Source organism: Hesperophylax consimilis, chromosome 7 (assembly GCF_061612785.1).
Source record: "Hesperophylax consimilis isolate HC1 chromosome 7, BYU_Hcon_1.0, whole genome shotgun sequence".
Classification (NCBI taxonomy): domain Eukaryota; kingdom Metazoa; phylum Arthropoda; class Insecta; order Trichoptera; family Limnephilidae; genus Hesperophylax; species Hesperophylax consimilis.
In genome coordinates, this window is record NC_142842.1 from 31,259,676 (window position 1) to 31,272,842 (window position 13,167).

The 13,167-nt window shown below is 34.5% G+C and overlaps 1 protein-coding gene across 1 annotated transcript in view; it reads right to left on the minus strand.

The window, feature by feature from the left end:
* The window catches only part of Fife (regulating synaptic membrane exocytosis protein fife), a 399,632-nt gene that overhangs the window by 90,051 nt on the left and 296,414 nt on the right, over nt 1-13,167 (minus strand). Inside the window, exon 6 of the mRNA XM_089633979.1 lies at nt 6,520-6,673. Coding sequence (XP_089490105.1) covers nt 6,520-6,673 — 154 coding nt within the window. The remainder of the gene's footprint in view (nt 1-6,519; nt 6,674-13,167) is intronic.

Consider the following 13,167-nt stretch of genomic DNA (forward strand, 5'->3'; position numbering starts at 1 on the left):
AGGCCCTAAAGAAAATAATTTCCCTCAGGGCCTATGTCATCTTTGGGGATGCTGTGTGGAGGGTCTTTTTGTGGAGAGGAAGGAGTGAACATGGGTCTTGAAGAGTCCCATGTTGTAGGAGGGAGGAAACACAGAGGCCGGCAGTTCGTTCCACAGCCGAGCTGTTGAACTTAAGAACGAATCGTAGAAGCGACCCGTTCTCATGTGACAAGTGTCAACTGTGTACAAATGTTGGGCGCGCGTTTGGCGTGTATCCCGACTACGCACTGGTGCCGAAGGGATCAATGACGCTAGTTCCTCAGAGCATCTTCCATTGTAATACCGATAGAACAAGGACAGCATACCTACCTGACGCCTGTGCTCTAAAGATTGCAGTCCGTTTGTTAAGATTGGGGAATCTATCAAACGGACCGCCCGTTTCTGCACAGAGTCAAAGGTTTTTTTCAGGTATTTTGGGGCTCCAGACCAGAGATGGCTGCCAAATTCGACAGTAGGGCGCACTTGCGATTTGTACAGGGTGAGCAGTTGTGTACTATTAAAGTATCTGCGGGCCCTGTACAGTACGCCCAGCTTCTGAGAGGCCAACTTTACTCTGGCTTCGATGGAGCCCCCGTACCTGAGCTGGTCACTTATAGTTACACCAAGCATATCAATGGAAGGCCTGTTCGGAAGATTGCTTCCGTTGAAGGAGACTAGATTATCATTTGGATCCCTTTTAGACGTAATCAGACAGGATTGGGTCTTTGAAACATTAAATTCGACGAGATTATTTTTACCCCAGGAGGAAATACTCTCGAGATTACCGTCCATTCTCTGCTTCAAAGCCCTCCGAGCCGTTGGAGTTTGTGTGCCCTTTGGGGGCTTGTCAAACAAAAAGCTATCATGAACTGTACTGTCATCCGCGTAACAATGAATCGGTGCACATGTCAAAAGGTCATTGATGTGCAACAAAAACAAAGTCGGAGACAGAACCGATCCCTGTGGGACGCCAGCATTTATGGAGTGCGAGGAAGAGGTGAAACCGTCAGCAACTGCCTGAATCGACCTATCCCTTAAAAAGTCAGCAATCCACGTACACAGGGATGCGGGAAGTCCGTAAGAATGCAATTTGTTGACAAGTACTCGGTGCCAGACCCGGTCAAAGGCCTTGGATATGTCAAGTGCGACCGTTTGGGTCTCACCGTGACGTTCCAGGCACCGCCCCCAAACATGCGTCACATACGCGAGAAGATCACCGCACGAGCGGTTCCGCCGGAATCCGTATTGACGGTCGTTGATAATTTTGTTCTTCTCGAGGTATGTGAGCAGTTTGTCGTTGATCACACGTTCCATCACTTTGGACAGAACTGATGTGATCGCTATGGGGCGGTAGTTGGCCGGGTTGGAGCGGTCACCTTTCTTGGGAATAGGGTGAATTACCGCTTTTTTCCAACCAGGGGGCACAGTGCCACACTTCAGAGACATTTTGAAGAGCTTTGTCAAAACTGGAACTATTTCCGCAGCACACCTCTGCAATACCAGGGCAGGTATTCCATCAGGTCCACTAGCTTTGTTAACATCAAGCTCCCGTATGACGTGGAGTACATCCCGATGCCGGATCCTCAGCTTTTTCATATAGAAGCCGCAGTGAGGAACCGACGGCGGAATAGCACCCCCGTCGTCGAGGGTCGAGTTTTCCGCAATATGTAATCTGTTTCCCACAATCCATTCCACTCCATAATATTATATATATGCTACATTGTGTTTTCTTATGCCCTTAAAATTTATCGTTATATCTTAAATTCTTGTAAAAATTATTATTTTCTGTAATTTGTTATTATGTAAACTATAGGGTTTTTTTATTACCACACCCATATATTGCTTTCTCCCTCAAACATATCAATTAGCAATTTGGTCTTCTCTTTCACGTATTTTGTCTCTGTTTTTTATATACTCTTACTTTTTGTAATATTATATTCTGTCTCCCTCTGTCCTCCTATATATAAGCCCATTCTCTGTCTTAGTTTTTAGTTTTTAATTAACATCCTGATGAAGCTTAACTGAATACCGGTAGATGTGAAAATAAATAAAAAATTGAGTGATTATTAAACAAAGTATTTTATTTAATTATAGAATGTCTAATCACAAAGTAATTGCTTCCAACGAAAAAATAATACTTTTTTTTACATGGTCTGTTGTCAGCTGGGGTGGTTCAATTGGGGTACCTTATGGTACGGGTGAAGAGATTGGATAATTTGTTTTAACTCTGACAAAGACACACAAACCATTTTTTTTAGATGGTATCCCCAATCGGGGCACATATACTCGTTTGGTGTGGATGAAAATAGAGGAATTATGAATTATTAATTTCACAAGAATACAGAAAAAGTGAGCAGGTGAAAATTTTTGTAGGTCGGAGGACAAACCGTTCCTTTATTTTTCGTTAAGTCAGTATTTGAATAATATTGACCGTTTGATTGCCAATCGTCAACTTTCGTCGATTCGTGTTTTAACGAAGATTGCCGATCGTCGATTTCCGTCGATTGCGTCAGTCGTGTTCTGATTCGCGCGTACGTCGGGTGTAGTGCTGCGGCGTTGGTAAATATTATTCTAATATTATCTTAATAGTTGTAAGATCGTAGTAAACCGTTTAAATTTCAGATTCATTTATTTTTTTTTTATTTAATTTAAATTTTATTGAAAACATATAACGTCGAGGGCGTCTTCTGAAATGTTTGACAGCGGGAGCGACGATTTCCACTCCTCTAATTCAAGTTCGAGTAAGAGTAGCTCTGATGAGAGTGATATCAGTGATGTCATACCTGTGTTTCCCAACCGCAGGATGCGAATTTCCAGTAATTCTTTGGATCGTGACCAAGAAATGGAGAGTAACAAAGTAAATTACTCATTTTCAAATGTACCTCCCGGAACCAATTTTTCTACCGAAAATTCTCATTTTTTCGAAACGCCTGGACTTCGGGATCCTCCTCCGCGTGATTCTAAACCAATATCATATTTTAATTTATCGAAATCCTTGAAAATTCAAAGAATTTATGGGGTTTTCAAAAAATATATACTTTTATAAAAAATAATGTTTTTTTGGTGGCATTTTACAAGCAAATGTATGAATTTTTTGGCACTCAAACGGTTAAGACAGAAATCTTTTAATATTTTAATAAATGAAAATCTTTTGGCATTGTTGAAAACGGAAACATTTAAAAGATTTCAGATTAACTGACTAGTAGCCGAGTCGACAAATTCTTCGGATTCTGACACAGGCGTCGCGAGTTCAATTCAATAGCTAAGTCGTCGATCTTTGCACAAGAAACATTTTGCGTTTTTATTTTATATAGGTATAAAATGTGATTTTTTTCCAAGACCTGTGTCCTCAACGTGTATCATTTCGGGACCTAGCCGGGTCGATTTCCTATCAGGGTCTCCTGAAATGCTCAAAATTTCTACGAAAATTGAATGAAAAGGCAAACAACACATAAAATATCAAACACTTTAAAAAATCATAATCCAGACTGCCCAAAAGAGGAACTAATCAACAAAATCCTTTTAAATCTATCATTTTTTTGCATCAAAAATATCTATAGCAAGGACGTACCGACTGCAACAAAAAGTTCAAAAAATTACTAGCATTAGCTCATATCTTCTATAAGAACTCACACGGAGAAAACATACTGATATAAAATAGTAATAACATTCCAGTTAAAAACGGGACCGCAGGCATTTAACGAATGAATTGACAGAATTCCTAACAAGTTATGTAAGTTCAGTTCAAAGAAAGCAAATGTTTTCTGAGGACGGCGAAACACGTGCTCATACAATAACAGATATTGATATTGGCATGCTATCACTTTTTTAACACGATCATTTTTATCTGCACGTAAGTTTACCGCTGCCTAATTTTATTATTGAGGATTGCGATCATCTAAATCAATCTTTTTCGATGTTTTTGAAAAAAATGTTATGATTGAAGTATTCGAGAAAAACATATATTGATACGTTATTTTATTCTTGTCGGATTTTTTATCTGTCTGTATCTTCCGAGAATACGATAATAATCCGGACATTGAAATCAAGAAATAAAGTTGTGTATCAATAACATCGCTAATACGACTAAGGGGCTTGTTTGATCAACAATTGAACCCAGTTAACTTTGACCTCTGGCTATCGGTTTTCTAACGGGAGAAGGTCATTATTTTAAATAAATTGAATTCTTAAAATGAAAGGAAAAATAAATTTGGCAAAAATACAAGGTCCATGATTTTGTAAGTGATATTTCCAATAAAAATAAAAATTATACATTTAATTGTGTACCAATGAAGAACTTGTCACAAATTTTTCTTTTTACAATTTTTTTATGGTTTTAATGAAATTTTATAGAAATAACTTTTATCGTGTTTTTTTTATCTTTGTAAATGCAAGGTCTCTTTTCCCGTGGAGGGGTCAGCAGAAAATTCGTCAGACGTAGATGTGAGGTATCATAGTAAGCGAGTTAATTCAGTTGACCCCGGAGGTAGATTCTCTAAATGGTATAAAACAAATTCGCTTTCCGCGTCTGTCTGTTTGTGCGATTATTTCTTCTAAACTACGCAATAGACTTTGTTAGAGTTTTCACTACAATTTAGAAAATTTCTTCTTGAAGGTTTATATATATAATACATGCATATGTAGCGGTTACGTCGCCGCTCCTAGGGTCATCATGTCATAACCAGACTGCACGAGTTAAAAAGCTGAGACAGCAATCAGTCTTGCGAAACTTCAATTGAAATATTGGGACCGCAATACGTAAACTGCTGATAAGAGGATGTTTGCATATAGGGTGATGCAAACGTTTATACAATGAACCGAGTCTATTTAGAGTTATATTTATAGAAAGAATATACAAGTCGATGTTTTGTAATTAAGTAGTAAAAAAAAGCGGCAATTATATTGCTATCTCTGGCTAAACCTTATGAGATACACCAAAATAATGTTTTATGGAATTGTATATCTTTAAAAAGCCTACAGAAACGTCTATAATTGTATATATCCATCTCCTAAAGATAACTCCCAGCAACTCTGGGTACATATCAGCTACTAATTCATAAACCGTTTTCCAGATTCATTGGCATCGGTTCGTTACGCTATGGCTATATCAATTGCTTGCAGGTCCAGAATAATAACAAATTGACGAAATTATATAATTCAGCACTTAGAATTTAAAAAAAAACTTATACGTTTTGTATTTAACCTACTACCTACTAGTAGTTCTCTGAACAGTACACCTCGAGTTCAAAAAAGTGTATATCTATTTTTTTGTTTTTTAGTAAATGAAAATCAAAATTTCCAAAAATTATACAACATGTTTTTCATTTCACATTTTAAAAATATATTTCAAATAAGAAATTAAAGACTTTGCAAAAGAAACGATAGTTTTTTTCAAATATTCTTCAGGCAATGAAGGTACCATAATATTGAATAAGAAAGAACAATGAAAACAACGTTTTCACATTTCAAAATACTCCTTGCTGAACCATAGTCAAAGTTAGGTTTGCTTGAATAATAGTATTGTTAAAACATATTTATAGACAGATGAAATGCCAAACGGTTGAGTTAAAACAGGATTTAGTCGATAACTATTATTGCTGTCTACATTATGACATTCTGAAGAGCATTTGCACTTATGATTTAGACACCTGTACGCCATTTAATATCACAATATTAAATGATTATTTATTTTGAGAATGGGGGCAAAGTTTAAAAATGTGTTAACTTTAAAACATTTATATTGCTCATTAGTACGAAGTAAAATAGAATATAATTCAACAGTATGGTCACCGTTCTACAAAGTCCATTCTCAAGCCTTAGAAAAGGTACAAAATAAATTTCTTCGGTACATCAATTTTAAAATGAATATTCCCATCGAATTTATAAATTATAATAACTTACGTACCGAAACCAGACTTCTCAAACTATCGGATAGAAGAGTTCTAACTGATATATTATTTTTATTCAAAATTATCAAATCTCTCATTGACAGCCCTGAATTATTGGAATTAATTTATATGAATGTACCTGCCAGACAAACTCGAAGCATAGACACTTTTAAATGTAACAATAAACTCAATACTAACTACTCTTTGTACTCACCAATTCCAAGAATTCATCACCTTGCAAACAAATATTGTAAACTTATCGACATATTTGGTGTTAATAACTTTGAGAGTTTCAAAAGGCAACTAATTTTAGACCTTTTTGCTAAGTATTAACTTGTAGTATTTATTAGCTTTAAAAAAAAAGGTCTAGCCTTCATACTTTTTTATACCTTCATACATTTACTTTACCATATTATTTTCTAATTACCTTATGAATAAATTATATTTAGCTATTTTATCCATGTACATGTTACACTTATATACATATACTGTCAACTTATTATGTAAAAGCCCAATAGGGCGTTAATAAATAATAAATAAATAAATAAATATGATCATATTGATCATGGTAATGCGCAAGAAATATCATTGCGTATGTTAATTATGGACTTACTGCATCTTGATTCTCATCTAGTTTAGAGTAGCTTGCGCAATCCTCGCAGACTCGCTGCTGGCACTCGCGGCAGGTCTTGCTGAAGTCGTCTGGCTTGAAAGACTTCAGGCAGACTCTGCAAGCCCCGGCGCGGCTAGGGGGCTTGCTTGGATCTCTGGAACAAGTTACACATTGTTAGTAAAGTATCCGCTGATTAGAGAACGCCGTTCAAAATCTGAAAATTCCTTTAACCAATTAATGCTTGTTTATTTTTCGGAAGAACTTTATTGAGTAAAACCTTAAATTGTAATATTTAAATATTGAAGACAATATTAGTGATTTCTAAACGAAAATCTGAAACAGAAAAATCAGAAAAGGAAACGGTCACTTCTGGGACTCGAACCCAGGACCCTTGTCTTTCCGGGACAGTGCTCTACCAACTGAGCTAATGGGACCCTATTCCCCTCGGTCACTTTTAACTGTATCATACTTCGAATAAGAACTACTAACATTGTCTTCATTTTTTCACCGCACATTTTTACTGGCAACTATCTTTATGTATGATCGCAAGATTCAACCCGAACTAAATGAAATCCAGACAGCGTCTATTTAGATAAACCTATCTTATTTTTTTTTATTTTAAATGTGCGACATCTGTTGACTTTTCTGCAAGTCTAGAATGAATATTTATTTTTCGGAAGAACTTTATTGAGTAAAACCTCAAATTGTAATATTTAAATATTGAAGACAATATTAGTGATTTCTAAACGAAAATCTGAAACAGAAAAATCAGAAAAGGAAACGGTCACATTTGGGACTCAAACCCAGGACCCTTGTCTTTCCGGGACAGTGCTCTACCAACTGAGCTAATGGGACCCTATTCCCCTCGGTCACTTTTAACTGTATCATACTTCGAATAAGAACTACTAACATTGTCTTCATTTTTTAACCGCACATTTTTACTGGCAACTATCTTTATGTATGACCCATTAATGTCCCATTAGCTTAGTTGGTAGAGCACTGTCACGGAAAGACAAGGGTCCTGGGTTCGAGTCCCAGATGTGACCGTTTCCTTTTCTGATTTTTCTGTTTCAGATTTTCGTTTAGAAATCACTAATATTGTCTTCAATATTTTAATTAATGCTTGTGTCACACGAGAGCTATTTTATAATATTCTTATCATATATGAGGGATTGGTCTATTTCACCACATCTCATCGCAATACACTCCCATTGGGAACATACATTTTGGGAGAATAGCGCTCTTATGAGACATCATATTTATTTTTATTTGAAACAGCTGGAAACCGTCTGGAGCCAGTAAGAATATTGCATCCCCAATTAGGGTATCTTGTAAGGCTAATGGTAGTTGAGGGAGGGGAAGGAGATGGGGAAGCTGAAGTTTTGAAAGTATCTGGCTGTTCAAATCTGGTCACCAAACACGGCAAAAGCTACTTCAAGCAACATTTAAATTCTGAATGGTGGTATTGCACCAGGGCGATACCTGCCACTATGAAACGTACCGCAAATATACTGTATATTCTTTCAAATTAGTAAATTGTGAAAAACCACTGATTTTTGATCCCGCGACCTCCAGTTTGCTAGTCGAGAGCCTTACCCCTCGACCACGGAGGGCTGTGCTATAAGCGTCCAAAAAGAAATTAAAATTAAAAATAATTATATATAATAAACCTAAAAGGCCAATCGTTAAAAAATCTTGGATAACTTCTTGGATTTCCCAGAAAACATAAAAAATGTTAATAAAAAAGTTTCATTGCACAGAAGATGGAAGAATTCTCTAAAATTTATAATGTTTTTTTAGGAAGGTAAATATTTTTTTCATAAATACTTTCAACTTAATAAATCCTACAATTTTAATATTCTGTAATTTTTTTCGGTATATTTTATTTATGTTATACTGGCGAAGACCCGTGGAAAATAATGAGATATTATAATTTTAGAAATGTAAAGCTGAAAGTTGAAAACTTGTAATGTTTTTGCCTTTCTCCCATTCTTTTATTTTGTTTCAAACAATATAGAATTTTCTTCTCTCTTGGCTATGACCGATGTTTAATTTTTTTTTTTCTAAGGCTTTGCATATGTGTTCGCAGGGATGGAAAATTCCTCCCCTACAACACATAAGCCTCCATGAAAATTGGACCCTCTTCTTTGATATCTACAGAAAGCTACTTAAAGCTCTCTTGTACTATATATCTTTATAGACATATGTACTTAACTAATTAATACGTTATTTACGATCTTGAACGCAAATATACCCGTATTTATATTGTAATTAAATTCCATCAAACGTTGTGTAATTTTTTTGATTTATGATATAGGATTTTAATTACTTTCATTTTTGTGGTAACCCTCTTGGTTCTGATCGAGGTGTTGAGTTCAAAGTTGAATTAGTCTTTCTATTGCAAACCTAGACTTAAATGAATTTTCTGAATGAGCTAACTTTCCTATTGTAATTATTCTGATTCCCTGCACCCTAACAAAATCGTAGTTAAACGCTGATAAAAGATATTATACATGTTTATTTGGACAGGTAATTTAACATAACTCAAATGGTTAATTGTTAGTAAATTTGATTTTGGTGAACTTTTGTGTCTGTGTGGCACCACTCCTTTATGATTCTGCTGCTATAAGGTACATGTAAAGATTGATTTAGTAGGTTAATGTAATTAGTTAATTGCATATTTGACGAACTCGGAATAGCCCATTTGCTGGCATAATTTGGCTCCAATCCTCCATCAAGTAAACGAGATGATCGGGAGTGGACTAGAAATTTGCACAATCCTTTGACACGGCTCCTTGATTGATACCTAAGTTATCGTGTCCCAAGAAGCCTTCCACGTCATCATGTACTGCATTCAAGTTTCCCCCCGGGTCCCGATACCCCCAAATTCCGACCCCTCCTTGGACTACAATTTACTTAGGGCGAACCGGTTTCGTCCTATATACAATCATATACTCACGGTTGGTGTGGACTTACGGGTCGTGAATCCTCATTCCACGTTTAAGAGAAGATGCGATAGTGGTCTATTAGACCTAAAATGCAAGCTGTATGCAGGTCCGCATCCTCCAGTAAACAGTACATACGAATAAATATATGTATACATACAGTTTGGGAAAGGCTTATAACTCGCAATACGAGGCTATCTACCTCGCATCCCGAGCTCGGATCTCGCGCCAAGAACTCTGCGAAGCTCTAGGTCTGGTAACCGAATATATACGTAAGAATAAGGTGATACTAATAAATACTAGTAAAATAAGATCATATTTGATAGTTTGTTTTGGAGAGCTATCGAACTCCAGGCTTTTGTTTGTTTGGTTTTGACGTTTTTATTTAAGAGAATCGCCATCTCTATTGGATTTGGTTAATGGTCTTGTTATAGGAGCGACCACTGCCTCCTATTGATGAACTGTATTTGTTTTAAATTTTACCTCCAGGGTTCAACATTAATTTTTGTTCATCCTATCCCGTGATTTTCCAATTGTTTCAAGTAGTTGATTGCCACATTAGAGAGTACTCGACCCTCAAATATCTCAGGCAACTGATGGGGTTTTGTATGAGCACCCAATCAATAATATTCAAATGTTTCGTATAATTATTCGATATAAATCTTCCTAACCCGTGATTTTTCAATTGTCGTTTGTGATTGATAGGTATTTGAGCGCACGCAGCTTCCAGCTGGTTCAGATAACTAATAAAAATCTATGCGACTATCTAATCAATGATATTTAAATGTTTCATGTAATATTTCGATATAAATCTGGCTAACCCGTGATTTTTCAATTGTCGTTTGTGATTGATAAGTATTTGAGAACACGCATCTTCCAGCTGTTTCGGGTAATTAATAAAATCCTTTGTGACTAACTAATTATGGCCAAGGTCGTTTCCAAACTATGCGGTTGACCCAATTCTCCAGTGAGCTCTTTATTTGTAAACAAATAATATAAACATCTCCTGACACACTAACCTAAATGTGAGATTTGTTTATTTTAAAATTCCTTAGAAGTCATTTGTGCCTCTTTACTTTTATTGCGCACTATTTATTAAAATATTTTTAAATCCTTTATTGAAGTTAAACTATTAATTTCATTTTCCGAATTTAGTAAATTTACTAGGTTAAATGAAGAATAAATATAAATATATATTTAAGTACACATATCTCTATTGTCAAAATATGTTAAATAAAAGTACATATATTAATAAATAAATATAAAATATATGATTCTACATAGTCTGGAATATTAATAAATACATATTTTCTTTTTCAATAATATAGATATGTCCTCGGGTAGGTATTAAAAATCGCTACCATTTCGATGCTTCGATTAATAAATAAAATACATATATATAATTACATTACTCATATATATATTCTTTATATACAATATTTTATTTTATATTTATAAATATATATACAAATATACAATATACATATATTAATGTGTAATTCTTTGTTTTGTTGTTTTAATTTAATATTCAATTGATATACTTCCACTTCACAGCCCTTCTGTGTCTCCTGGGACCTGAAAATTATTTATAAAAGGAAAACTCACCCACGTCAAGGTATTTCCGGTCGGGTAGTACACAACAACCTTGATGAAGAAATCCTACCTAATTAATTGTATTTTTCAACTAATTTCAAAATAAATCTTTTCGACTATTTATTCCTATTTAATATTTTATTCTCGCTTGAATCGTATAAATTAGCTGATATTTAATTTTTCTTCCGAACGAAATCCTAATTCAGAAAACCCGTTGATTTAATAACACCTTTCTAGTTTAGGCTTTTGAATGATAGCTGTTTCAAATTCTTTTTCGAAATGATAGACTGATGATTAAAATTCCGGTTAAAACGACAAACACTTTTAACACTGTCGCTATACGCACGATAGATTTTAATTGAACAATTTATTAATTCTAAATTTCTTTTTATATAAATTGATAAGAAAATTTATTCCGAATTGTGCAAACTTTTAATTAACTTCTTAATAAATTAAATTTTTTTCCTCTTACTATTAATTTTAGAACAAAGGTTTAAACGTTTATTATTATCGAATCCTTTTTTTTTGTTTTTGTGTTTCTTTTAACCTAAGATGAAGTATTTATTACTATTATTATTATTTTTTTAACCAAATTGACGTTAAATTATAATCTATTTTTAAATATCAATACGCGATCACGTTCACTTTAGATTAACGATAACAAACTCTTAAATTTAATTTGAATGTTTTCACTTTGAATGAAATAATTATTTTTAAATTTTTAATTAATTCACAATTCACTTTTTGCACTTCACTTAACACTTTTAAGCACTGAGTTTAAATTATATTTATTTTCACTGTTTAACCAAATTAAACTGATTTAACAAAACTTCACTGGTGGGGTTTTCAGAATTTAGAAACTGAATTTAAGACTTTTTACAAAACTTTCTAAGTCCAGGTACTTGTTCAGAATTTAACACTTAGATTATTTCACTAGAATTTTACCAATAGACGTAGTACTGCCATGTAACAACTTTTCAAACCCTCGGCGCGACTGCCCTCCTGACTGATGAGTTCCATCTTTTATACCCCTCTCAGGTTCCAAAAGACGTATCTGAATTTCTCTTGATGCTTAATTCTATCTCCTATCAACTCGTAAATCCAAACACCCCTTCCATCAATATCGATCGTTCCTACATACGATCTTCTGTTTTCCGGCTCAAGGCGGTGTTCAGTTTCCATCTCACAATTCTAAATCGATAGGGTCCGAATCAGGTAAGTCTGCGTTAATCGCCCAAGCTCCCTTTGTCCTCTGTTCATACAAAAATGTAGTTAAAATCTCATGATTTTGCGTTCCTTTTTTTTCTCAATCCGCGATAGGTCCGTCCTCAATAACATATATATAGATCTCAATTTTATGCATCTCGTGCGAAATTGTTTAAATCCATGCTGAAATCTTTACTACGCATTTTTGAATTTCGATTTGTTTAAATTCTACTTAATTTTATTGTTACTTATATGAGCTTGTCCATTTCCACTCGTACTTTCTATCTCCATGACGCAGATTTGAGTTTTTCCTTTATCTTTGAATTTTATTTTTATCCGCGACGTTTTCTTGCACAAATTCTTCTTGATTCTTATGTCATTTCTCATAACTCTTATAATTACTCATTTTCCAAGTCGTATTTATTAATTTCACGGATAAATTCGAATTGTATCACTTTTTTCCACTTGGATTATTCTTTATCTCCGTTCTTTACCCTTCCTTTTATCTTTTCTCCACTTTTCCCGATGTGTGTAGTCTGCTGGGAAATTTCATACTTCATTTATTATTAATTAATATATAGTTTTCCACACTTCCATGGGAGATATACCTAATTAGACTCTGGGATATCTGTCATTTTTATTGCCTGACCCAATCTCCGCCCAATTTTCTATCTTTCTCATACCAGGATTCACATAAAACATATGCATTGACATCTGTTTATGTTTAAAATTTTGGTACTAGACTCGTAAATTTAGTTTAATTTCAAACCTATTAATTTTTATCTCTTTTGTCTAATCTAAATACTTCCATAAGGTCCACGTTAAAGTTAATCGCTTTTCTAATCGTTTATTACCTTAACGTAAATAAAAATCATGTTCAAATTCCGATTGTTTATCCTTCAAA